Source organism: Panicum hallii, chromosome 2 (genome assembly GCF_002211085.1).
Source record: "Panicum hallii strain FIL2 chromosome 2, PHallii_v3.1, whole genome shotgun sequence".
Classification (NCBI taxonomy): domain Eukaryota; kingdom Viridiplantae; phylum Streptophyta; class Magnoliopsida; order Poales; family Poaceae; genus Panicum; species Panicum hallii.
Window position 1 is genome coordinate 48,029,050 of NC_038043.1, and position 26,540 is coordinate 48,055,589.

Sequence of the window (26,540 nt, forward strand, 5' to 3'; positions counted from 1 at the left end):
CCGCCCGGGCATTAGCGAACCTCCGCTCGGCCCGGGCATTAGCGAACGCAGACATGACCGTGTGATGTGGTAACGGGTGCGTGCGTGTGGTGTGTGACTGGCCTTCCCCTAGAGGCTAGCTAGGGCCGAGCGGCGCGGACGACGCAGGCGGCACCAGTCAGCTGACGCGAGTCTAGTTAGCAGAAGACATGTGCCTGGGAAATCCGACGCCGGGACGCCTTTTCGCTGGAAAGGCACTCTACCCTCGTCCTCTGCCACGCCCGCCCCGGTGGTGGCCGGGGGGGGCTTGGGACCTTGGGTTCGGCGGCGTGCCAGCCTCGCGTCGCACACGCGGGACCGGTGCCCATCCGCGCGGCGCGGCGCGCGGCACCGGATCGCCTGCGCATGACATGGCCAGGTGGTAAGCTGAGGCTTGTCTGATCTCACTACCTGCCTGCCATGGAAGTGAGATAGCACATGGGGCCTTTCGCAGTGTCCCATGTTTTGATCTCGACGGGACACTGGCCTTACCGCTGTTGGCACTCATGACACTCGAATGAACGGTCAGAACTTAAAACAATAACCCAGGCTGTTGGCACCTTTGCGGTCGTAGATTCGCAGATGCAAAATCTGGCCTCCTACATCGACCAGATCGACCTTTCTTTGCATCTTGTGACAAACAAAACCTGCACTGCACAGCTAGACATACGCAGCAACAGCACCCACATTGTCGAATACGGTACCAACAACCTCATGCTTCGGTTCAACATGGCGAAAAAAGTTCGAAAGTAAAATACAGGTTTAAGATGATGACCCAGAAAAGCTGATTTCAGGGTAACACATGGAGCCCGGTACCAGGTACATCAAAGAAAGCTGAAAAGAGCAGCTCACAGCCAAGTTTATTTGTCTTCTGGAGGCTCCTCCCTTAGTTCTCCATCTCCCAGCGACAGCAGCTCTGGTAGCTGTCAACGGTCTCCTGCGTGACATTAGGGCAGTCTGACAGATTCACTCTCCTAAGCTCGGGCAAGGATGATGTGGCCAAGATACGCAGAATATTGTCGGTGATCAAGGGGCACCCAATTAGATTAAGCTCCTCAAGGTGCTCAAATCCTGCAACCATGAGGCTCTCGATGTCGCCGTAGTTGATTTGTACACGATTTAAGCCCAGCTTGATCAGACAGGGGCAATGCGCTCTGAGAAACACCGTAAAGTTGCCTGAGATCTTTGGGCATTCATCCAGGATGAGTTCCTGCAGAGCTTCCACGGAGGATCGCGCTATAATGCAAACATGCATGTCTGTATCATGGCAGGACCGCAGTTCAATCTTTGCGATCCTATTGAGGTGCAGAATGCTGCTTAGAAGGCTTGCGATACCATGGTCATGAACAGGTGCTGGAGATCCAATGAGCCTAATCTCCTTCAGCCCACGGCAGGCTTTGTTGACCCATGACAAGAAGAGGTACATAATTCTCTCACAGTGCTCCATTCTGATCACCTTCAGCTTCGGACACCACCAGGCAACAGCTCCATCAAGATGGAGTGGCGTCATTATGTCAAAATCTCATGAATCCAGAATTATTGATTCAATTGTTCCGCAGACCAAGGACATTACTTTCATTGCAGCTGCAGCTGTAAAAAAGTGGAACCTGGCAAGTTTGATGGTCTTAAGCTTCATGGGATTCATGGCATCACCCACCAGCCACATCAGGCCCCGGTCTGTCACTCCTCTGCAGTCATCAATCACCAAATGCCGTAGCACTCGAAAGTGAATTCTAGCAAACTTAAGCATGCCCAGGTCCTGTAAACCTGGGCACTTCACCAGGATGAGACTAGAGAGCTGGCGAAACAAGCGAAAATGCCTATTGAGTGCTGATGATTGTCTTGCACCAATCCAATGTGACTCTCCAGCCATCATGCACTTGAGCTCAAGCTTGTCTAGATAAAGTTGGTTCATCAGTAAGGACAAGATGGCGTCTTCTCGAATTTGAGGACAGCTTCCCAGAGCAAGAGACTCAAGTCTCTTGGCATCCTGCACTAGGGCTCTTAGTGATGCCTCAGTGATGGACAAGCTCCTTTCGATACGGAGGGACTTTAAGTTTCTGCATTGCTTAGCAACCTGTGAAAGATCATCGTCACTGATTGAAGACTGTAAAATCATGAGATTTTCTAATGCAGGGCAGTTTGAAGCAATGATCCATGCAGCTTTGTTCGTGAGAGATAAGCAGTTGACGAGACAAACCGACTTCAGGTTACGGCATGCAGTGGTTACAAAACAAATAGCACTATCAGTGAGCTGAGGACCACCAGCAAAAACAGCCTCGCATGGTCCATTACGAAGATCAAGATCAGTCACTACATCCCTTGAGTGTATGCCAACAACAGCTGCCACAAGCTTGGCATCATCAACATCAGACAGGTGCAAGCAACGGTGAACAGCTTGATGAACACTGAAGGGGCTCCAAAAGTCTGGTCGCTGAGAGACCAATATGTCGGCCCATCTCCAACAGACAGAGGCGCATGATTCCCGATCTTTACAGTTTTCCAGATGTCTGAATATTTCAGCTATGCAAGCTTCTGGTAGCGTGTTTATCAAATCCTGTGGAAGAACTCTTGACTGATACATGGACGGACCTAGTGGTACCTTCTGACAAGATTGAAAAGCAGTTCCAAGACAGCTTGATTGCTTCATGTCTCCCACCCTACAAACAAATTAGATAAGATTTGGAGCCATGAAGAGATAATGAAACTGATCATGAACCGAGTTGGAAATAATTCTATAAAATATTAACATGTAAAGAACTCATCCAAACCAAGTAATATACATCTATTGTACTGCAATATATTTCTTTATTAATACAAATGCATCATGAAAGATAACCAAAAGAAATCCACAAGGTAAATTCCAACCCCTAGAACACAGTTTAACAATCCTAAGAAGGTAATTTTATGTTTGCATAAGTAGCATGTACATCTAATGCAAATGTATAGATTTTATTTTGTGTGTGCTAGTTACTATACAAATAAAACAAATTATGGATGTCATAAGTTGTATTTTACAAGCATATTATAGCAAGCAGAATTAACTTGACAATATTATGGAAGATGATTTCAATGTTATTTTCAACTGCCCAGTATAGAAGTTGTTTACATATAGTGATCAAAGTTTGGAAACTTCAATTGTGTAAATCCATCTTGTAGTGATACATAATGTGAACATTACATTTCAAGAAACAATTTGGGAATTTATATCTTATTATAAAATTAACAAAATTGTAATCTAAGGCAAGTTTGCTGCTTTTGACCATGAATCTTTGGCAGGCAACCTCTTTGTAAAAAGAGCTAGGCAGGAGGCAAAGTACATAGTGGTGGATCCAGGATTTTGGAGTTTGGTATTCTCAAGCCAAAAAGGAAAGTATTCAATCCAAATATATGAAAAGTTCGCAATAACATGCCTGTTATGCTGTTTCTCTGAGGGTTGGGGGGATCGTCACCTCCTGTCTTCTGGCTGTTTCACCGAGGCTTGCCCGGTGCCCAATTGCTGCCGCCTGCCGCGCACCTGCCTTGCGCCCTTGCTGGCCTGCCGCGCGTGCAACCCACCAACAGGGCTGGTGCCGCTGCCTGCCAGCGCTTGGTGGTCACCACCAGCATTCTGTGTGGCCTTGTCTAGGACTCTAGGGTTTCCACTTGGGCGATTCAGGGGAGAAAGGAAGGGGACTATGCACAAGAGTCTACACAAGGAGAGGAGGAAAAACTGGAATACCGAGTCTCAGATCTGGGCAGAAAGATGAGAGCTGGGCGAATGGTGTAAATAACTGAAGAGGAGTGACGGAGAGGTGAGCCATATCGCATGGCTCACCATGCACCTGGTCACACAACATGTCTTGGTGCAGGGACGCGCATGGCTGGGCCAGCATGCAGTGGAGAACAAACCGGCGGAAGCCGCGGCGGCGGCTAGAGGCTGGAGGATAAGTGGCAGCATGTGGAAAGTGGAAAAGTGAAATCCTAAAGGGCTTAAAAACGGGACAGGTCATGTGCACGACCGTGCCCAGGCCAAACAAGACCGAGTACACAGCCATCCCGTTTGATTGGCCGATCAGACCCTAAACTATGCAGAAGTTAAAATAGGTTAAACCCCTTAAACATCGGCCCTCATATTCTACTGGCATATGTAGCATCTCATGAATACGCAAGTATCACAACTAGTCGCCACCCATTTCAGCCATCTTCAAATTGTTCCCTCCTCCATGGAATCTGACTTCTTCTGGAAATATGCCGCCACCGTCTCAATGCAACCCACATTTTCCTTCCAAGAGTGTGCTCTCCCTCACTCATCTGCTTGACCCTAAGCGAGAGCAAACTGGGAAAGCGTTTCTTCAGCACAATGTAGTCTTTCCAGGTAGCCATGGTTGCTTTGCTTGCAAGGATTGCCATCTCAGCAGGATTGAAAGGTAACTGAATTTCCTTTCTTAAGTATGTGGCAATCCAGTATTTCTTCAGGAAAATTATAACTTGCTCCAGTTCTTGTACAGCAGGGACATCAGCAAAGACCAGTGGAAAACCTGGAACACAGGATGCTTCAATTCAACTGAAACACATGAAAGACCAGGTGGCTGAGATTAGTGTTTTGTGAATCCAGTTTGCAAGCTGCAGTGCAATGCATTCTAATGTGGTGAAGGGGCCAATGCACTAGAATGCCAAACTGGGGGATGGATGGTGGCCAACCAAGGATTGAGCATAAGGGTAAAGCTTGAGACAAAACCTTCCCTCAATCTTGGAAGTGACGCTCAGACCTTGCTTTGGCCCCTGAACAACTGTTCCTTCAAGTCTGGAAACTGCTTTCGTTCGTGTAGCATTTCAGCAGAGCATTTGTGCGTGTTTCAGAAAGAAAATAGGAACAGTCCGTTGTGTCACCACACAATGCCTTGAAAGGTGAACTCCTAAGTGCAGCGTGAAATGAAGTGTTGCAGCAAAACTAAGCTAAAGCCAACATCTGTTCTGGGGGTGAATCATGACCAATGCAGCACAAGGAATCACTGATTTACGAGCGCAGTATGGCTATTGACAAAGGGGCGGTAAGCAGTACTGAGCTGCAGTTTAGAGTCAAGGAACTTGAACAATTCAGTCCACAAAGCACTGATAAAGATCTTACCTCTATCAGTTGGGCACTCCCTGCAGTTTGATAATATTATTCAGAAACAGCTTGGCTACTTGTGGGGCAGGGGAATGGATGCTTCAGTGAAAGAGAGAGTGCATATTTAGCAAACCCTTGTGTCCCAGCTTCGATTGGACCGATTCTGTGGTGCAGTATGATAGTGAATGCTAGAAATCAGAGAGAATTTGTGTCATGATGAAGAACAGCAAAAGGTAAAGGAGAGAGCAGGCTTGGGGAGGAAGAAGAGATCATCTTTGTTTGATAGTTATCCCATAGTAGAGGGCACACAGTTGCAGAGCAAAAAGGATAAGATGTCCATACAGTAAATTGCAATTTTACAAAGAAATTGTAGTGTAAGGACATGTATCTTGAACACCTTGTAATTCAAGATACAACTATACTCTGGATTTGTCATCTTAGACATACAACAGAAGAACAACAAAGAGACAAAATCCAGCCTAAGCTGATATCCTCTTGCATTTCTATTGACGGGCACAGAGAAGATCATCAACATCTGAATGAATAAACAATTAATTTATTTTCCGATTTTCAGCACGCAGAACAGAATACACCAACTGAATGATGGAAAAGAAACATATTTCACTTCATCCATAACTGCATTAGCCAAAGTTGAATCAGTTCGACAGTACATATCTGACACCACGTAATTCGAGAAACAACCAAGTAAAAACACACGCCCGTGCAGGCGCGCAGCTAATTGGAAACGGAGAGGTAGCAGTAACTGTAGCCGTAAACCCTAGTACCCTCGCGACCCGAGGGGGGGGGGGGTATAGTGAGTGCCCCCTCTCAGATGAGCTTGAAGGGGAGGGGCCAGGGTGTGGAGCGGGGCACCTCGATGCGGTCCTTGATGCGCTCGATCTTCTTCTCCCGCTTGGGCCGCGCGTTGCCGTAGGAGCCCTTGAACCGCTTCCCGCGCTTGGTCTTCTTGTCCCCGCGCCCGCACGTCACCGCCTCAGCCTCCGCCGCAGTCGCCACCGCCGCCGGGACGGGGATGGGAGGGCGCGCTGGCGCCAGGCGCCGGATGAACGCCGCCGCCGCCAACCGCATCGCCATGCCGCAAGCTTGGAGCCCGCACGCCCGCCGCCGCCGCCGCCGCTGGATCGCCCGCTTGTCGAACCGTGAAGGAGGTGGAGTCAGTGGAAGCGAGCAGCTGGGATGCAAGGCCCAAGACAAATTTACCAAAGCCCATTCGGAACAAATTAAGGAAAGCCCAGTTACTTCCTCTCGGTCCAATAGAAGCCCGCTCTCGTCGTCCTGTCTCGGCCCCACCCCCCCCCCCCCACCCCCCAAACCACCCCCCGGATCGCCAGAACCGGCCGCCGGTGATTTCCCCGGGTCTTTTTCACAGAAACTTGTGTGCCAACTCTTTCGAGGCAATCGTCCACAGACCACAGGTAGCATCTGAATGCTCCTTCAGTCCTTCTTGCCCATCTATCATTTTTTGCGTCCGATATCCGGTGGCCGTCGCTTTCGTGGTTGTTGAATCGGAACGTTCCGATCGTGGTCCGGCCACCCGGTGGAGCACATCGGCGCGGCGTCCTGCCGGCCGTCGTCTTCCGCATGAAGTGAGAACGAGGACAAGGCCGTCGAGCGTCGCCACAAGAACGCAGCCTTGCTGTGCCGTCTGTTCATGTGGTTCAGGGGGACTCGTGTGCACGAGTGATGCTGATCGCGTTCTCATCAGTTTGGCGTGGCCTCAACCACGCAAGCAAAAAAAACTCAGGAAGGCTATTTTTTTTTTTGGAAACTACTACACGGCGTTTGCAGGCTTGCAGCTGTGAGCCTGTGAGTGTGACGTGTGAGTTGCTCTCACCTTCCAAGCACGGGGCACGCCGGCGATGAGATGGCTCTTGCCGACGGCAGCCCATGCACCCGGTGCACGGAGGCGCGACGCTGGCCGCGGCCGGAAGGCAGGCAGGTGGAAAAGAAAAGGCATGGAAGACGGCGGCCATTGGCGGCAGAGCAGCCAAGCAATTGATTCGGAGCCAACACCCCCAAAATCCCGCTGCTTTTCCATTCTGTGGCGGACGCCTCTCGCGGGCCCACCCCCGCCTAAATCCCCATATCCAAAACCCAACTAACTCCCACCTAGCCATCCACTCCTGGCGCAAGCAACGGATCTCTGGGCCCCGCTAGATCTAACCCCACGTGTCGGCGATAGTAATGATGGTATATCTGTAGCTGAAGCAGCCCTGGAGTATCAAATGGTTTTGGGGCCCACCTCGACTTCCGAGTGACCTGGTCCCGGTTCATAGACGCACCCACACAAGTCTCTCGTCGCCTGCTGCGGCTCCGCTGGTTGGTGCATAGACCAGGTCTAGGAGAGTCTCGAAGTACGATGGCTCCAGAAGCGTGGGGCCCAGCACCGTGGCAGGGCAGCCCTCGACGCACCACCACCACCACATCCAAATGGCCCCACCACCACCACAGTCCACAGCCTTCCGCCGTGTCGTCCTCGCAGGCTCGCGCAGTCGCTGCCACATCTCTCCTCGTGCAAACTCCTGTGTGGCTGGCTTCTGCTGGGCTGCCGCCTCCTCGTCCGCATCTCTCCCCGCCGTTGCCGTCGTCCGCCGCGGCCGCAGCGCTGGGAGGGGATCGCCGGGCAGCGGCGCGAGGCGGGGGAGGAGGAGCCGCGGTTTCGTCGCCCGGATGGCGGCGGGGCGATGACGCGGGCGGCGGGAGCAGGGTGTTGGGATGCGGACGATCTGCGATGTGTGCGAGGGCGCGCCGGCGGTGCTCTTCTGCGCGGCCGACGAGGCCGCGCTCTGCCGGGCCTGCGACGAGAAGGTGATCTCCGCTCCCCGCTCCCCTCTTGTCCGTTGGTGAGCTGTTCGCCCCTCTCGGAGATCGGACGAGAGTGCTGCTCCATTGGAGTGGCACACGGCGCGATGGTTGGTGTAATCGGTCGGTTGGGCACTGAGATCTCGAGGATTTGGTACTTGACTGCGAGATCGCGTGGTGGATGTCAGGGGTGGGGTGCCTGCTTAGTTTGCCCAATTGTGTCCCAGTTTCTCCGTTTCTGACGATCCTACTTTTGTTTCGGTCCATTTGGTAGCAGAGAAATCATGGGGCATGGCATGAGGTTGGTACTAGTCCTGTAGTCCAAACAGACTGAGGAAAACAAGGGAAACATTCTAGCAGGACTCTGGTGTGCATTGATAGTCAGCGGCGTATCTAGGATTTTAGGTTAGGGTGGTCCAAAGTGACATAAAATTTTCATCACAGCAAATATATCATATTATATAAGTATAGAACTCATCAACGATATCTGATAATATAGTGATAACGTGTCTTACAATTTTAAATATCTTAAAATCAATTGTTAAGTCTGAAATTTGCATATATATTTCATTGTATATGTATCCCTTGGCTCCAAAATTTAGGGTGGGCCATGGCCGACCTGGCCACCCTGCTAGCTCCGCCACTGTTGATAGTGATGAACTTCTCAGAGTTGTTTGGGTGGTTATTTCAGGAATTCAGAAAGGTGTGTACCTATATGCTTGGGGTGGATCAGATTCCCTTGGGTTGCTTCTATCCCCACTTGAAATCGACCCATATCCTATTTTTCGGAATGCAAAGCTTGTTATCTTTTCTTTTATGAGACAAGGCATTCTCTGCATCATATTTAGTCGAGCCAGAGATTCATAAGGTCTACTTAGTTGCTGCATAGGGGATTTGTACACAAATTTCACCCTATCTTGAGGTTCTGTTACTAGGTGGATTGTCGACATCACCAGCATGCATGGCTATTTGTGGATATGAGTTTGCCATGTGTTTGGTGGTAATAACAGTTGACCTTGTTGGCTACCTTTTTTATACTTGGTGCTCACACCTGATGCCACGTCCAGGATTTTCCAACCGGGGATTGCGACTTTGTGTGCCTCAGTAGTTAAGCTGTTCATGATTCTTTAAAATTTAAGTGCAGTTGCTGAAAGGAATACATGTAAGGAACAGATTGTACTAGTATAGTAGTACCTCACATCCGTGAGGTAGTGACCTGATCAGGTCTGCCCATGGTGGTGGTGTTGATTTCAGCAGGGGTGCCAAGCAACTGGGAAGCGAGAACACAGAGAAAGGGAGATGAGTAATAGATTGATTTCTTGCTTGTCACATACAGGGTTGCGGCTACCACAAATGTAGCCTGCCAAGATTACATCAATCTCTTATTGACTCCAGCCACTCTATCTAAACTTCCTCAAACTAACAATCCAAATCCATGCTAACCAATCTTATGAAATCCAAACTAGCCATACTTACCTTTAGATAAATTTTTCATCAAACCCAATTATGCCTTACTCCTTGCGCGTCTTTCTCTGGTACTGCTTGCCCCACATAACATAGTATTTATTGACCGTGCCTGATGCTACTTAAGTTATCAACATGTTATGTCAGTCTGGTTTAAAACTATGATTTTTATCAGGGGGACTGCTGATGTGGTTGGACTTGGTGTCATACTGATATCAATTTATCAAGCAATTGAGAAACCTCATTATGTAATAAATATATTAAAAATTAGAAAAAAGCAAATTAATGGAGTGCGATATTAAATTAGACAAATTAAGTGTGTTGAATCGTGATTCATCAATACCCCTGAGAAAATAAAATTCCTTCAAGAAAATCTTTGTTTACTGCGCAATTTGTCCTGTCTATTCTGTGTTTACTGCACTGTGCAGTGAGTTGTTAAATTCCCTTTGAAGAATGTTTGACTACCATATCTTGTTCCATGTCAGTGGTCTTCATCTTTTAGATTTCACTGTTGTCTTATGCAAAACCTGTTTAGAAAGTTATCTCTATCAGCAATAATATTTTTCAGAATTACGACACACTGGTTGCATGCATACTTCTTTTATGAATCTGATCACTGAGTGAAGAATAATTTAGCATTGGTTTGTTAGCTAGGCTGCTGTGTTTGGTATGCTACACCAGTGCTTCTCCTACGGACTGCTGCCAATAGAAGGCTATACCTGTTTTTTTCATGAAATACTTTCAAAAGCACTCATTGTGAGGTGAGTTTAGACTAGTAAAATGGGCAGTGCGAGAGCAATAGTAGATTTTGCAACATCCCACTGTTCTTCATTATCCGTTGCGCTACATGCCCATCCAAGCTTATATGGCTTGTTTGGATTGAGGAAGATCAACTGTAGCCCTTTGGATTGGAGGCAAAAGAACTCACTATTCTTGCCAATCCTACCGGGGGTGAAGCTATGTTGACTTACCCTGGTCCATAGGCAGAAGGGTGAAGAAAAAAATGCTAGTAGTTGACTCAATTTGACCATGTACTACTTTTAAAATTGTATAAGTTTCTTTATATACAATGGAGTGTGCACCAGGGTCATTTCTAATTTAGCTTCGCCCAACAGGGTTGAGGTTTCTTTTATCCAAAGAAACCATATGGGATTACAATTTGAAATCTGGTCTAGTGGGACAGTGGATGATTAGAATTATCTTTATGATTCATTTCCCCTACTTAAAACGTATATACTTAAGCAAAAGTATGACTTTGATAGGCTTGGGATGATGGCAGTTGTAATGTAATATTCCATTGTGGAAACATATTTAGATCCTTTTGCAATTTGTTGTGTCAAGAAAAGTTCCGAGATTGCCGGGCTTCATGGCTTGTTGCATGTTAGTGCATATTTCAGAATGGGTTACTTTTCTGCTAAGCAGTGTGTATTGGACCTCCTCCAGGGCTGCAAAGGAGCCTCGAGAACGATGAGGAAACCTTAATTTGGTTGGCTCAGTATCTGATATTGTTGTAATGTTGTGAAATATGCACCATCAGACGGGCTGCATTTGTATTATTCTCTCTCTTTTTTTTTGTAATTTTCATCGTCTTCCATTTTTGTTTCTTGGATTTATTTCTTTCAAATGTTGTTCAGGAAACTGATGTCAGTCCCCCATTTTATTTTTTTGTTTTGAGGAAACCATGTCCTCTTCTTAAAACAGTTTACAGCTTATTGCAAAATGTATCACTGAGTAATTCTTTTTTAGTAAACTGACTTGGCTGTCATGGAGAAAGGTCTGCTTTTGTAGTTAGTATTGCATGCATCCAGTAGTCTGCTTTTGTAGTTAGTATTGCATGCATCCAGTATTTCCTTCTGACAGTGTTATTTGAGGTTCATGTCCTGCTTAGAATAACACATGTAGGTGGCGATTTCTCAGATGCTGATGACAAATTAGCACACGAATTAGTGCATGTGAACATTTATATATAGGTATTATTTTGTCACTTCAACTATCAGATGCATGTGAAGTTAGGTTTGACTCAGTAGTTGCATTTCATTTTTATCACCAGACATCCGCCTCTAAAAACTAACCTTTGAAGGACGGAAAACTAGCTAGTTTAATTCACTATTAAAATGATGATATTTGGAATTAATCTTTAAATTTGGATTCAGACTGTGTTATTAAATAGTAGTTACCATTTACCAAATTTGGTGTCAGTATCAATACCCATTTTCATATTCATCACGTCAGTTCATGACACCTTGATTGTCAAACAGATCGCCCTAATGTTACAATTTCTGAGATCTCTTCCATGTTGCAATGCAGGTACACATGTGTAACAAGCTTGCTAGTCGGCATGTGAGAGTTGGACTTGCAAACTCTAATAAACTTGCCCGTTGTGATATATGTGAAAGTTTTCCTGGTACGCCTTTTGATTCATGAATCTCTTTTTGATTCACGAATCTCCTTTTTTTAACAATTAGTCAACTAAATCTTGAATTCTTGATTTGCCTGGGTATAGCTTTCTTCCACTGTGAGATAGATGGCACCTCACTTTGCCTGAGCTGTGACATGACTGTTCATGTTGGTGGCAAACGAACACATGGAAGATACCTGCTCCTAAGGCAAAGTGTTGAAGTAAGTTTGTACTCACCATCCTCAGATTACAATTCGTGTATTTTTCTAGTTCTCAAATTAGGGAACTATGATTAGTTTCCAGGAGATAAGCTAGGCCATATGGATGATGACGTGGCTATGCAAAGCAAAGATCCTGAAAACCAGATAGATCAGAAGAAGCCTCCTCATGCAGCAACAAAGGAGCAAATGGCAAACCACCATAACGGCTCTGATGATCCAGCATCTGATGGAAACTGCGATGACCAGGGTAACATTAATTCAAAAATGATCGACCTTAATATGCGACCGGTTCGTACTAATGGGCAAGGATCAAATTCCCAGGTGTGTCATATATGTTCACTACGGTTGGAGTCTTGCTATATCTATAGGGCACTTTTCATTGGCACTTGCAGATCTCTCTTGTAACAATGTTCTTCATTATGGCAAACCCAGACACAGGGGGTGGCTCTTAGCGTGAACAACCATGACTCTCCTGGGGTGGTGCCGACAAGTAATTACGAAGGAGACGCCAACAAGTAAACACTGGAAATTCGGAATGTACATGTCATCTACTTATACTGCTCTATAGCAGCTCAAGGAGGGCAGAACACGGGGGTGTAGCATTGGTATCTCTGTTACTATTGCTATAGTAGTACATTTCTGGCAGAGTTGGAGCTAACGACTGCATCTGGATCAATTCGGCTTGCCGTGCCCTACATGTATTTATTGTCAGGTCAATTCTCATTGCGACTGTCAGAACTCATGCAACTTGCCGCATTGCTGCTGTTATAGAAGCGCAGTGGCTATCACCTGTGGTTTGGAGTTGGGGGAGTGCTGTATGCCATTAGAAAAACTGTACAAAAAAATGAATAGACTGCTCATTTTTCTGTGGTGGCATATTTTCAGTTCGGTTCAGTTGCTGGTTGACACGTGGCTACAACCGAGGCCACCCTGTTTGTTCAACGTTTGAGGTCTTTATCATAGAAATTCATTCATGCGACACGTTTCATGCTACCGAGGGCCTGTGAGCGAGGTGGTCAAGCATTCGTGTTCAAGTATAGTATTCAGTCAAAACATGGCTGCATCAAAAGGCTCTTCGATGTCTTCTAGAACTGGAGCTTTTATCCAACCCACGCCCCTCCCACCACCAACTACGAGGTTAATCCTCTGCCGGGCAGCGGGAGCCGCGCACACTCGCACACCGCCGCGCGTGTAGTCTCGGGGAGGCGCGAGCAGAAACAAATGACCAGCCGCCACACGCACCCGCTGCCCTCCCAGCAGGGGCACGACACCGGGCGCGCGCCAGGACACGGGGACGGGACGGGGGAGCCGAGCCGAGCACGGCGGCCCGAAACCCACGCGACGCGCGGGCGCCCGTCTCGCCGCCCGCTCGCTCCCAGGTCGCGCGACCCGTGCGCGCGACAGGGCACGGTCACGTAGGCCGGCAGCCCGGCGCGTCGAACTCCGCCGCCCGGGGGTCCCGCTCCGCGCGCGGAGCACGACGCTCGTGCCCCGCGAGGAGCGGCGCGCCCTTTGCCGGGCACGGCGGCCGCGAGGCCTCCCCGCTGTCGAGCCAGGGCCCGGCACCGCGGGGACCAGCGGCTGCCGCGGGCTGCGAGACACGGTCACGGGCGGCAGGGCGTGGAGGAGGAGGCCGAGTTGGCTTCGTGCGGTGCGGGCACGTCGTTGCTGCTGCTGCGGCCCCCGGCGGCATCTGCGTGCATGCACATACGCCGCTCGGGTCCGTCTTCCAGAGCCACGGAGGAACATGCACGTACCCGGTCGCACGCGCCCACATGCGGGGTGGCTGTCCCCTACCCCCTCGCCAGAATCCGGATCTACTGCGGCGGCTACCATGGCAACAGCCCAGCCTGGGCTGGCTAGCTACTGGTTGACCTGTTCTCCAATGCTCGCTGTTCCTCTCTCTTCTCTCGGAGAGATCCTTTGGCAGCCCATGTGTGGAATTTAAACTCCACTAATATTGTCAGCTAGAGAGTCCTCACCTGAGAACCATGGGCTGCGAAATGTCCTTGTAAGGGGCTCCTAAATTCTCATGCCCAGGTTGTGCATGATAGTTAGTTTGGCACCGCAATCTTCCGCTAGATTCGCCGCTGAAATTCATAGTGAATATATTAGCCTCGTCGTAAAAAACGTCAGAATCCTAACATGGTCATTAGCTGGCGGCCGAGAACATGACCAGCCTGAGCACTGGCTACAGCAATGACGCCACACGAGATTCCGGCCCGCCCGGGCAGCCACGGAGGCAGGCACGCTGCTACGAGAGAGAGGCAGGAGACCGGGGCGTCTACCTGGCAGCAGCCGGTCGGCCCCACGGAGGACACCGTGCCAGGGCTGAGGCCGGCAGGCCTGCGGTGCCGGCCCGCACCCAACCCAGCCGCCGGCGCTCCCGCCAGGCTCCGCAGCCGTGCAGCTTCCCCGGCCCCAACGACCCCACCGGAAACCGGATCCTCTGCAACCGCAGCCAGCCACGGTGCCCGCCGCCGCATCGTATCGTCCTGGCTGGCAGCGGCACGGTGCCACCCGCTCCCTCCCCCGGGCCGCCGCAGAGGATCTCGTGCCCGGACGCCCTGCCGCGCCGCACCAACGGTATATATACGGGCCAGAGTCGCAGCTCGATGATCATCAGTCCACCGCAACCTTCACGCCTCACGCAGCTCCACCACCTCGAGTCCTCATCAGACCTCAGCTCGCCGACGCGCATGGCGGGCTACGGCAACGACGGCGTCGACCTCACCGAGCTCACGCTGGGGCCGCCCGGCGTCAACGCGCGCAAGGCGAGGCGAGCCAGGAAGAACGGGCAGCCGCCGTCGTCATCCGCCAGCATGCAGGCGTTCGTGAAGGTGAGCATGGACGGGACGCCGTACCTGAGGAAGGTGGACGTCGCGGCGTACGACGACTACGGCGAGCTCGTGGAGGCGCTCAACGAGATGTTCTGCTGCTGCTCCATCGGTAAGCTAGCTAGCTGCTGCCCTTGAGCCTGCCTGAACAAAAACCAAAGAACTGAAGAAAAGGAACTGAAGAATTGCGCATTCTTTTTGCGTCGTGCAGGGCTGATGGACGGGTACGGCGAGTGGGAGCACGCCGTGGTGTACGAGGACGGCGACGGCGACTGGATGCTCGTCGGCGACGTGCCGTGGGAGTAAGCACGCCTTTCCTCGATTGCGCTGCCATTATTGCCTTTTGCCAATGGAGTATCGGGGCTCTAACAGATGGCAAATGCTCGCGTTTGGTTTTGCAGGATGTTTGTGACCTCGTGCAAGAGGATGCGGGTGATGCGATCGTGCGAGGCGAGAGGGCTGAGCTCGAACGCGTGACAGGGATGCCGGGCGCGCCGCACGACGTCGATATCAGAACGGCAGGTGAGGGGACAATGTTCAGAAACACACGCAAAGAGAATTCAGAACAGTGACCGGCAGTAACTGACGGGCAGTCTATTTGGTTTTCAGATTCAGCACGTGTACTAGGGCATCATGCATCCGAACTGAACTCTCACTGTTGCACATAGCTCAAGTGGCCACCAAGCTGACGAAGGCGATGGCGCAATTCTGAACGAAGCAGTGCAAGTACGATTCCATCTGCAGAAAGAAAGACTGCAAGTGGAGAATAAATGTTAGTTGACGCCGCCGGAACCGTACGATCTCCCCCCGCTTGCTGCTCCTCGCATGAGCCGGATACGGTTGACTTCCCTGCGATCCAAATATTTTAGTAGCTCCGATGATCGATGCTCCTCCCTACGGATCACTCCTAACAAACACCTTGCTGTTCTTGTTTTTTTTTTTCCTGGTCGTTTCGGCTGTACCTGTATGTCACATGTACATGAATCAAGGGTCGTTGCACCTCCAAATTTTGATACGAGTTGCCTCCGGAATAGGAAGATCTTGAGTTGAGCTCGAAGTCAGAGCTGTTCGCCTGTTTTGTCTCGCCTTCTACTGCTGCTCGTGCTAGTAGTTTAGGTGACCGGATCAGCTGGTCGGCGTACTTTGCTATTTGCAAGTGGGCGTAGCTCGATTCAGCTGCCCGGACAATGGCTGCATTTGCAGGTTTGCGTGTAGGCAGAGCTGAGAGCACTGGGCATCCAGAAGCGTGGAACAAATCTTTTTTCGAAGATGATTCAGACAGATATGGTGAGCCTAGCAAGTGGCCGTGTGGGTTAAGATCAGGCGAGGATGATGGCAATCGCACCAAATGAATCGGGTACAATGAACAAGGAGTCTAGGAATTCTTGTAGATTGTATAGTCAGGCTGTCAGGAATGTTCCTTGATTTAGATGATCAGGTCTGCCGTTAACGCGTTGCAGGGCAAAGTTTCAGTTCAGTTGTTTTTTAGAGGGAAAAAAATGAAATTTACGGATGAGCTCCGTGTTATACATTGGGGAACGGGCCTACTGGACCGGTGAAACATTGGAATGTTGTCGACCCAAAAGACTGCAAGGGCCGCCCCGGGTCTCACTCCCTGCAGCCCGAAGGCCGAAGACGCACGAGAAGCCCACCTCCATCCTCACGGAAACGGCCCAACAGTCGGGGGCGCACCCCGCACGCGGCGAGCGGCGCGCCGCGCCAGGGCGCAACTCCCAAGTCCCGACGCCCCACCGGCCACGCGACACCACCGTCGCCGTCGCTCTTGCGCGCACGGGCGCACGGCGCGTGCCACGAATTCATTCCACCGTGACCTGACGCATGGATGGTCGCTTCCGAGCGCCGCGGCGCCCTCCTCCCGCGCGGTTCACCCACCGGAAGCGGCGGTTGGGGCTGGGGTTACGTTTGCCCTCGGCTCGTGCGGCGCCGCGCTCGGTGCTCCTCGGCGCGCCGCGCCGCTAAACGCTCGCTGCCGCCGTCCGCCAACGTCGTCGCTCCGCGTCCCGCCACGACCACGAGCGCTCCAAAGAGCCGCACGGCTCCCCGTCGGTGCTTCTTCCGTCACGAGCAGTTTACCGGCACGTACGGTACGGGCGCCGAACCGAATCCCCTTGCGAGGAAAACACCACGCCCCTCCCGTGACCTACCTATCTGTCGGTGGCGGACTGTGCCGTCTGTGACAGCGTTCAACACCGGCGTTTCGCACCGACCGCCTTCTTCTTCTTCTTCGCTCGACTTTCCTCTCGGGCGGCCGTCAGGATCTTAGGCTTTGGACTCGCGCACGCAAAGGAGCTGCTGAGCAAGCCGCGCTGGAGCGCCACGCATGGTGTCTCGCAAAACCGAGGCCCGGTGATGTTCCCTTTTTCTGCTTACGTGAGAAAGTGCGTCGATCCATCCATCTACTAGCATCAGCCTTCTTTTTAAGGAAGATCTACCAGGATTGCAACCTTTGAACCTGCACGTAAATTTACCACTGTTCCAGGTGTTGCTTCATGAGTAGATGATCTGCTCCCATTTACCAGCACATCACCTGAAAGTCTGAAAAAAAACAAGAGACAAAAAGCACTGCAGTTTGATTTTCTGAGATTTGAAGCACGACGCTTCATGTCAGTGACTGGAAACCGTACTCTCTGAAAACTTCATCGGCCAAATCCGTTTCAAAAGGTGAACTAAAAAATAAATTTAATTGCTATTATGTTTGTGCTTCGGTGAGATGGCTGCGTTCCTGAATTCGACAACTAGCCAGGGGTCCTCCTCTGCATCCCTTTCCTTTTCATGCCAGTGGCAACGTCCGACGGACAAGGACTCTGCTGGCCTCCCAATTCGACAACCTTAACAGCACCCTTTTTCCGGCAAACGTCGCACATCTGCCGTATCCATGTGGTCGGTTGTTACTACCCCGCGCTACGTGTCCCGATCGTCGAAATTCGTCCGTATCTCAGGCTCTCGCGCCCCGTTCCGGGCTAACTAGCTTTTCGCTCGGATCATCAGCAGGGTTTCGGTGTTGTCCTCTTGCCGGAATGGAGGCTGCCATGGGGATGGCGTTGCTGCGGTTGAGTGGAAGCATGGAAGTCCGAGTTGGACTTGATCTTGCGAGATACAGACGCAAGGGATGAAGTCAACAGAAAAAAAATTAAAATGTAACGGGAATTGTTGAGTTCTTTCTTCATAATGTAGCTCTCCTGCATATTCTTGGAAAAAAAAGGAATTTTTCAGTTCTTTGCACCAGTGAGCGAGTTGGTTCAATACAATATTTTTAAGAACAAGGTAATCAATCTTAAAGGAAAGGTAGGCTCAAAATCCATATCTAACATAACATTAGCATTTTCCTCTCACTTGATATTGGAACCTATATATATGACCAGTCGTCATCTCGACGTGTTGTTTTAGACTGAATGTGGATATGCCTAACCAAATTATAGCTATCTTGATTTAAGATTTTCCTAAAAGATGTGTACACTCTATGTCTCTATGCATCATTCATGTTTTTGCTGAAATAAGTCAGCAACGTGTACCCAACATGAGCCGGGATTTGTCGAAAAGGACAGTGCCCTTCATTTATATGCTGAAACAATGCTACTACATGGACTTAACAGCTGCTAGGACCATTTCCATCCCATCGAGTGCAAAAGTTTTAGGCCCTGTTTGGAAGTTGAGGTTCGGGATTCAAATCCCTAGAAGGTTTAGTAAAAATTTGAACTAAATCCCAAAAGTTCCTAGAGTGATCCTCCTCTTTCTCCTCTTTCAAACAGGTTCTTAGTTGGTTCCGATCCCCTCAAGAAGTTAAATCGATAAGATAACGTAATCACAACTTCTCAGAAAACCATGGAATGAAATAAAACCCAGTGTCTACTGCTGCGTGCATGAACACTGCCAAATTTAGGATCTAACCAGGATGGTACTACATGGAGGACTCTTCCATCTGCATGTGACCACACCGAGCCCAGTAGCTGCTGGTTGCCCGTGTTGGCCATCAAGAACCCTAAAGAATCCTTTGGCCTCACCTCTTCTTACCACCACTCCCGTGACCCCAACCTTTGTCCTTTAACTACCCCGGCCGCACATTCCCCACCAGAAATCCAAGAAAAACCCGGACCCTGAGTATGCACGCCCTGCAGGCATTCATCACCAGCGGTTTCTACTTAATACACCGAGTGAATGAAGCCATGCTCATAGTACAAAATGGTCAGGACCATGTCAGTATGTTGTATCTACGCAGCAGTTGAGCAGTATACGTATAACTCACCCATACTGAATTTTTCCCCTTTTTTGGAAAATTATACTGAATTTTTTCTTTCGAAAGAGAACTCTACTGTTCTTTTCAAAAAAAAAAAGAGAACTCTACTGAATTTACCAGCAGCGTCCATTGCCATGGATAAAGAGAGCAGTGTATGGCAGTTTTGTCAGTGCGAGCATGTGCATTATGGCATGTTGCTGCCTATAAAAACGCGCCAAAACAGCAGCGACACTCTCCAGTGAGAGTGTGAGCAGCGGCGAGCTCGGAATGGCGCCTCGCGTCGCTCCCCGACCGTCTCCCATCCACCGCTTGTGCGTGCGCATCCTACTGGTGTCCTTCCTGGCGGCGCACCGGCTCGTGCCGTCCTGCTCGGCCTCGTTCTTCGGCTTCCCCGCGGCCGCCAAGCGGCACGACTACCGTGACGCGCTGGCCAAGTCCATCCTCTTCTTCGAGGGCCAGCGCTCGGGGCGGCTCCCGCCGGGCCAGCGCGCGTCGTGGCGCGGGGACTCCGGCGTGTCGGACGGCGCCGCGGCCGGGGTCGACCTGGAGGGCGGGTACTACGATGCCGGCGACAACGTCAAGTTCGGCTTCCCCATGGCGTTCACCACCACCATGCTGGCCTGGAGCGTCATCGAGTTCGGCGACGACATGCCGCGCGACGAGCGCCGCCACGCCGCCGGTGCCGTCCGCTGGGCCACCGACTACCTCCTCAAGACCCTCGCCCACCCCGGCGTCATCTTTCTGCAGGCAAGCGCGCCGCATTGCAGCACCACCGTCGCGTTCGTTCATGTCGCGGAAACGCTGAGAGTGCTGCGCACGGGCAATGCAGGTGGGCGATCCGTGGAAGGATCACGACTGCTGGGAGAGGCCGGAGGACATGGACACGGAGCGCACGGTGTACAACGTCAGCGCGGGGCGGCCGGGCTCGGACATCGCGGCGGAGACGGCAGCGGCATTGGCGGCGGCGTCCATGGTGTTCCGCGACGCCGACCCGGAGTACGCCGAGACGCTGCTCGCGAGCGCGAGGAAGGCGTTCGAGTTCGCGGACACGTACAAGGGCGCGTACAGCGACGACCCAGACCTCAGGGCAGGGGGCTGCCCATTCTACTGCGACTTCAATGGCTACCAGGTCAGATGCTTGTCTCGTTTCCCTGCCTCTGTCAGCAGATGGCGACATGACCTCTGCAGCTCTGCCTCGTCACAACAAGACACAGAGGAGCTTACCCTGCGTCTCTCAGTTGCAGTGATGCTACTTTGGCAATTGGTACTTCATAGTTTTCCAAATATTACCCTGTCTGTCTGTAGAGACACACACACATCTGTAGCGTACAGGTTCATGGAACATTGTTACATTGCTAACTTGCATCATACCTGGCTCATAGCAGATACTACTACACATCTGTAGCAAGAATACCAATGCAAATAGTGCTAGAATTGCAATCCACAGCGACTGCCATTTCAACAGAACAACAAAATCAGAAGTTTCTATTCCTGAACTTCCAGGACTCCAACATTTAGCAATTGAGGTGGATCACCCTCCAGACACTCGCTGCACACTGGCTCAATGCTCATGTATCACGTGTTGGCCCAAATGGTAGGACATCATAAGTGACTAGCATTTCTAAGTGCTAACAGAGCAGAGAGCAAAAAACATTTGAGTTTCCATTGCTAAACTTCAAAAGATTCTGATACAGTGTAGTAACTGTCAGCCAAAAACCAAACTTTTCGACTTCGAATACGCTCATATAAAACTGAAGACAATCGAATGCTGCTTCTACAGATTCCACACAATCAAAACATTCAGTAAAACAGAAGTTCAGAACTTAGACAGGCCGGTACCTTAAAGCACATACTGAAAATTCTTGGCAGGATGAGCTACTGTGGGGGGCGGCATGGCTAAGGAGAGCCTCCAAGGATGACACATTCCTCCAGTACATTCAGAACAACGGCAAGACCCTCGGTGCAGAAGACAGCAGCAACGAGTTCGGGTGGGACAACAAGCATGCCGGCCTCAATGTTCTTGTTTCCAAGGTCGGGCTGCTTCCGTCGATCTCCTTCAATTCCTGCATGCAAATTATGCCGACAAATCAGCAGCACGCAGCTGATCGGTACAAGAAAATGAGGACTATATATAATTGCTCTGCAGGAGTTCATAGAAGGCGAGGTGCTATCTTTGCAGTCCTACAAGGAGTTTGCAGACAGCTTCGTTTGCACGCTCATCCCAGAGTCCTCTTCACCACACATCACGTACACCCCTGGGGGCATGCTCTACAAGCCTGGAGGCAGCAACATGCAGCATGTCACCGCCATCTCCTTCCTTCTCCTGACATACGCCAAGTATCTCTCCAGATCATCTCACACTGTCAACTGTGGAGACATTTCAGTTGGCCCTGTAACTCTTCAGCGGCAAGCCAAAAAGCAGGTAGGCACATCTCACACCTTCCTCACAATCTACACTTCTTTTTTAGAGAAAAAAAATTCAGGAACAGCGAGAGATTGCCCTCTGAACAAAATTCGAACTGCTTGTGCATTCATATCTGCAGGTTGACTATCTGTTAGGAGACAACCCAATGAAAATGTCTTACATGATTGGGTACGGTGACCGATACCCCCAACGGATCCATCACCGAGGATCTTCGTTGCCTTCGATCAAGGACCATCCGCAGCGGATTGCGTGCAAAGAAGGCACGCCGTATTACAATTCGTCCGGCCCAAACCCTAACCCGTTGATCGGAGCGGTTGTAGGAGGGCCAGGGGAGGACGATGCCTATGAGGATGACCGTGCAGATTTCAGGAAATCGGAACCCACCACCTATATCAACGCTCCGTTAGTGGGAGTGCTGGCATTCCTTGTTGGCAACCCTAACCCTGGTCATATCAGACATTGAGCTTCAGAAGTCAGTACATTGGCACGAAGTGATGTAGATATATAAGAGCAGGCGAAGCTATAAACAGGCGCATGTGCAACAAGAAAGTAGGATTGTGACATTGTGTTTAGATGGAATTACATATTTATAGGAGTAGAGTTTATGCGACAAGAAGAGTTTGTCTTGCACGTTCCTTTTGCCTTTGCTGTTTGGGTTTACTAAGTTTGTGTGGATTTTGCAAGTGGCATTTTTCACTACACTTGCATAGCCATCGGTGAAAAGTTTGTACTTTTGCGTTTGACATGAAAGGCTATCAAGTATCAAGATACGTTTACCATGCTTGCTGGGAGATAATTAAAGGGGACATTATGGATATGTTCCTGGAATTCAGCTCACACTCTTTGGATATTGCGAGGCTGAACTATGGAGTGATCACCTTGATCCCCAAGTTAAAAGATGCCAGCAAAATACAACAATATAGACCTATTTGCCTCTTAAATGTCAGCTACAAAATTTTCACAAAAGCTCTTATGCTGAGGTTTGAAGATTGTATGAGCAGAATCATAAATCCTTGCCGGTCAGCTTTCATAAAAGGGAGAACCATTGTTGATGGGGTAATGACCTTACATGAGGTTAGAAAAAGAGATGGGCCGGTCCTAAGCTGGATTTTGAGAAGGCATATGATAAAATTAACTGGGAGTTTTTGTTTGAATGCCTGAGACAGAGGGGGTTTTGTGAGGGCTGGTGTGGTTGGATCAAAGAAGTGGTTACCTGTAGGACCATGAGTGTCAAAGCCAATGATCTGGTGGGTGGATATTTTAAAAGTGGTAAGGGTGTGAGACAAGGAGACCTTTATCTCCTCTCTTATTTAATCTGGCTGCGGATGCCCTGGCAAAAATGATTCAGCAAGCTCAAAGAAGTGGTTTGGTTAAAGGCTTAGTCCCTGAATACATAGAACATGGCCTAGCTATTCTACAGTATGCCGATGATACAATTCTGTGTATGCAAGATGACGACGAATCTGCACAAAACATGAAATTGTTGCTCTATTTGCATGGAAAAAATGTCTGGGTTGAAGATCAACTTTAGCAAAAGTGAGGTGTTCATGATCTCACAAGATGAGGAGAAGGCTATTCACTTTGCAGAGCTCTTTAACTGTTCCACTGGCAGCTGGCCTATGAAATATCTGGGGGTGCCAGTTTCTGGATCCAGGTTACACATTGGGGATTGGCTGTCTTTGGATGAGAAGTTAGCAAAAAGGTTGGGGGGTTGACAGGGGGGCTCTCTGTCCATTGGGGGGAGACTGACCCTTCTGAACTCCTGTTTAAGTAGTATTCCGATCTATAGCATGTCTATGTATTTATTACCTAAGACAGTGCACAAAAAAGATGGATAGGATCAGGAAGACGTTTTTTTGGTAGGGTGGTGGTCTGAAAAAAAATTACTATATAGTGAAATGGGTAAAGCTTACCGAACCAAAAAATAAAGGTGGTTTGGGTGTGCAAGTTCTCTGGAAGTTGAATATTAGCTTGCTGTGCAAGTGGTGGTGGAAGTTGGAGGCAGGACTGGGAATCTGGCATCAGGTTGTAACAAGGAAATATGTGAAAGACCAGTGTTTGTCCCAGCTGAAAATAAAACCCCACGAATTCACCAGTGTGGAATGATCTGCTAAAAGTGAGGGATGTTTATCTGAGGGGCAGAGACGTGTGTAGGGGATGGCAAAAAAAAAACAGACTTCTGGAGTGACCCTTGGTGTGGGAATGTGCCCCTGAAAGAGAAGTTCCCTAAGCTCTTTATAGCATTTGCAACGAAACAGAGGGTTCAGTGAGTGCTTTTGCTGGCCGAAGGTGGAGGCTAACGTTCAGACGATGGCTGAATGAGAGCCAACAAGCAGGATTGAGGAGACTGAGAGATATGCTGGCCACCTGTGCTTTATCTAATGAGAAAGACCAACCGAGGTGGCTGGGGGAAAAACGGGCATTTCTCAGTTAAATCCCAGTATAAACTTCTGTGTGAAACTGAAACGGAGGTTAGAAACAAAATAATCTGGAAAGCTAAAATTCTACTAAAGATCAAAGTATTCATGTGGCTTGTAAAACTGAACGCTATTCTGACTAGAGATAATTTGGCTAGGAGAGATGGCAGGGGGATAAAACCTGCAGCTTCTGTTCTAAGCCGGAGTCAATTGAACACCTGTTCTTTGGCTGCCTTATTTCCAGATATGTGTGGAGTTTAGTTTCGATGGTTATTGGGGCTGACTGTAGACCAGCATCTTTTGAGCAATATTGGGTGTGGGCTGGTAGATTTATGCCTTTGCATAAAAAGTTTCACATGATCGGGGTGGCCTCCATTTGCTGGGCCATTTGGCGATCCAGGAATGCAATATGTTTTGATGGAAAAAAAAATTCGCTCACTAACTGAGATTGTGTGCCTTGCTTCCTCTTTCATCTCTTACTGGGCAGGGTTGCAAAAAGCGGAGGATAAGCTGGAGCTGGAAGTTGGCGCGGAAGCTTTGAAGGAGACGGCACTGCTTTTCCATCCGCTAGAAGCTCCTCACGATGACGCGGGAGTGGTTCTGCTGCAGTAAAGCTCCCCGGCACAGGCGCGTGCTGGGGTTTGCCACTTCAAGAGGACGTTTCACTGTTTTGGGCCCAGTGATCCGGAGTTGGTTTAGTTAGCTTTGCGTCTTGTTTGGCTACTGGGGTTTGCAGCTGGGAGTTTCTGCTTTCGCCTGTGGACTTACCTTGAACTTTGTGTGGTTGTTTGCTTGTCCCCTTTTTTTTCGTTTCAAACTTGAACGCGTTAAACGTGTTCTGTAATTTCGTTGCTCTTGGGTAATGAAATTCGGGCGTAGCCCAGAGTGGAAAAGTATCAAGATACTCGCGTGTTTAAATCTTCTGAAATTGCGAAGGATGATTTTAATGGCAGTCCCAACCCATATTATCAATAGGTGGTGTCTATCCTACCAAATTAACAATGCCATATTAACAAGATACCTTCTCTAAAACTACACTCTACAATCCAATAAGAGCAAGCTCTTTATCATACTGCTGAGGAATCTTCTCCGAGCTAGATCTGATCATGGATCCTCCAACCTAATAACCCAACCTAATCCAAAGAAAATCCAACTTCATTCAGCACGAACAATATGTGAGCCGGACTCGAAAATATTTGACCCGCCTTAAAGACTCAGGTCGGACACGGATCGGATTTTTTAACCTAAAATCCGAAAAAGACCCCACTCAACCCAAAATTGTACATAAAACTCAGTTGGGTCAGACCGAAGAAAAAATAACGAATCTTTTTTTTAATCTGATGACAACCCTAACCTAGCCCTTATAAGATTTGAGCATCAGAATCTAAATCTTTTTTTAACCTAAGTCAGCAGAGGATACCTCTACCTATTTATTTATATAAGTTTTTATCGGAACTTCATGTTGTGCATATTTCAAGCACGGGTACTAAAATCTAAGACAGAATGGATGACTAACAAGAGGGAGAAAAGGGTGAAGAAAAGTGATTGATGACATAACCAGTAGTTCGAAAGCGCAAAAGTAGGAAGAACTAAGATAGAAAGGTTTTGCAGGTGAAGTGAAGGATGCACTGAACACTAAACAAGATCTGGTTTTTGCGGGACAAGTGCACTTCCCAATCTTGGATTCTCGTTTTTTTAATCCAAACCCATTTTAGTTCGCTTCTACAAGAAGTCGGATCTTAACCTAGTGGATGCTATTCAAGTGCTCTAACTACCATGATTAGAATCTGAATCTTGTTACGTAGATGTTAAAAGAAGTCGATAAAATAAGATAGGTGCAAGTGAAACAAAGTCGGATTATGTTTAGATGGTACCACTATCATATTAGTGTGCAATAGTGAGAGTTTGTCTTACATAGTATTTGCTCCTTCTGTTTTCTTTTGTTGCGAAATATAGTGCAGGGATTGCTAAAAATGGTGATTTTTTGTTGCTGAATTTCTAGAAACTTAAAGCTATTTGAAGGCAGCGGGTGAGCATTCTAACGGTAGTGTATTTTATTCATTGCTCTTGAGCTGTTCAATGACCTGTTCTGACAAGAATTGCTTGTGTTCTGACAAAAATTGCTTGCATAGTGCAGGTATGAATTCCAAATACAGCATAGTTCAATTTGATAGTTCAATACATTAATTGGTCATGGATGCTTCCAGGTAATTTCATTGCCTGATTAAATATCTTTTGCTCTTTCAGTGCCTATGCCCCTCAGGTTGGTCTTAGTGAGAGCTCCAAGAGTCAGTTCTGGGAAGATCTTGATAGCATGGTTAGTACCGTGCCTATCAGTGAGAAGCTCTTCATAGGAGGAGACCTCAATGGCCATGTGGGTGCGACTAATGTAGGATATGAGCGAGTACACGGGGGTTTCGGGTATGGTAGTAGGAACGAGGGGGGAGAGAATGTTTTGAATTTTGCGTTGGCCTACGACCTGCTGTTAGCAAATACCCTCTTTAGAAAGAGAGAGCCCCATCTAGTGACCTTCCATAGTGGACAATACTCGAGCCAAATCGATTTTATCCTTGCTCGGAGAGAGGATAGA

The 26,540-nt window shown here is 49.0% G+C and overlaps 4 protein-coding genes across 4 annotated transcripts; 2 read left to right on the forward strand and 2 right to left on the reverse strand.

The window, feature by feature from the left end:
- Positions 1 to 1,509: 1,509 nt before the first annotated feature.
- Positions 1,510 to 2,709, reverse strand: LOC112882643 (EIN3-binding F-box protein 1-like). The gene has a single exon (XM_025947738.1). It carries the CDS (start codon positions 2,666 to 2,668, stop codon positions 1,541 to 1,543), a length of 1,128 nt encoding a protein of 375 aa, XP_025803523.1. The 5' UTR covers positions 2,669 to 2,709; the 3' UTR covers positions 1,510 to 1,540.
- Positions 2,710 to 5,711: 3,002 nt separating this feature from the next.
- On the reverse strand, positions 5,712 to 6,308 carry LOC112882172 (30S ribosomal protein S31, mitochondrial). Its single transcript, XM_025947159.1, has one exon. The coding sequence runs from the start codon at positions 6,203 to 6,205 to the stop codon at positions 5,939 to 5,941; it is 267 nt and encodes an 88-aa protein (XP_025802944.1). The 5' UTR covers positions 6,206 to 6,308; the 3' UTR covers positions 5,712 to 5,938.
- A 1,267-nt stretch (positions 6,309 to 7,575) lies between these two features.
- LOC112880603 (endoglucanase 23-like) lies at positions 7,576 to 22,011 on the forward strand. The gene is made up of 9 exons (XM_025945314.1): positions 7,576 to 7,939; positions 11,705 to 11,801; positions 11,901 to 12,016; positions 12,092 to 12,127; positions 19,514 to 19,855; positions 19,938 to 20,237; positions 20,978 to 21,139; positions 21,255 to 21,530; positions 21,652 to 22,011. The coding sequence occupies exons 1-9, from the start codon at positions 7,847 to 7,849 to the stop codon at positions 21,994 to 21,996; spliced, it is 1,767 nt and encodes a 588-aa protein (XP_025801099.1). The 5' UTR covers positions 7,576 to 7,846; the 3' UTR covers positions 21,997 to 22,011.
- LOC112880605 (auxin-responsive protein IAA26-like) lies at positions 14,392 to 15,794 on the forward strand. Its single transcript, XM_025945315.1, has 4 exons — positions 14,392 to 14,965; positions 15,065 to 15,155; positions 15,255 to 15,375; positions 15,463 to 15,794. Exons 1-3 carry the CDS (start codon positions 14,632 to 14,634, stop codon positions 15,328 to 15,330), a joined length of 501 nt encoding a protein of 166 aa, XP_025801100.1. The 5' UTR covers positions 14,392 to 14,631; the 3' UTR covers positions 15,331 to 15,375; positions 15,463 to 15,794.
- Positions 22,012 to 26,540: the final 4,529 nt, after the last annotated feature.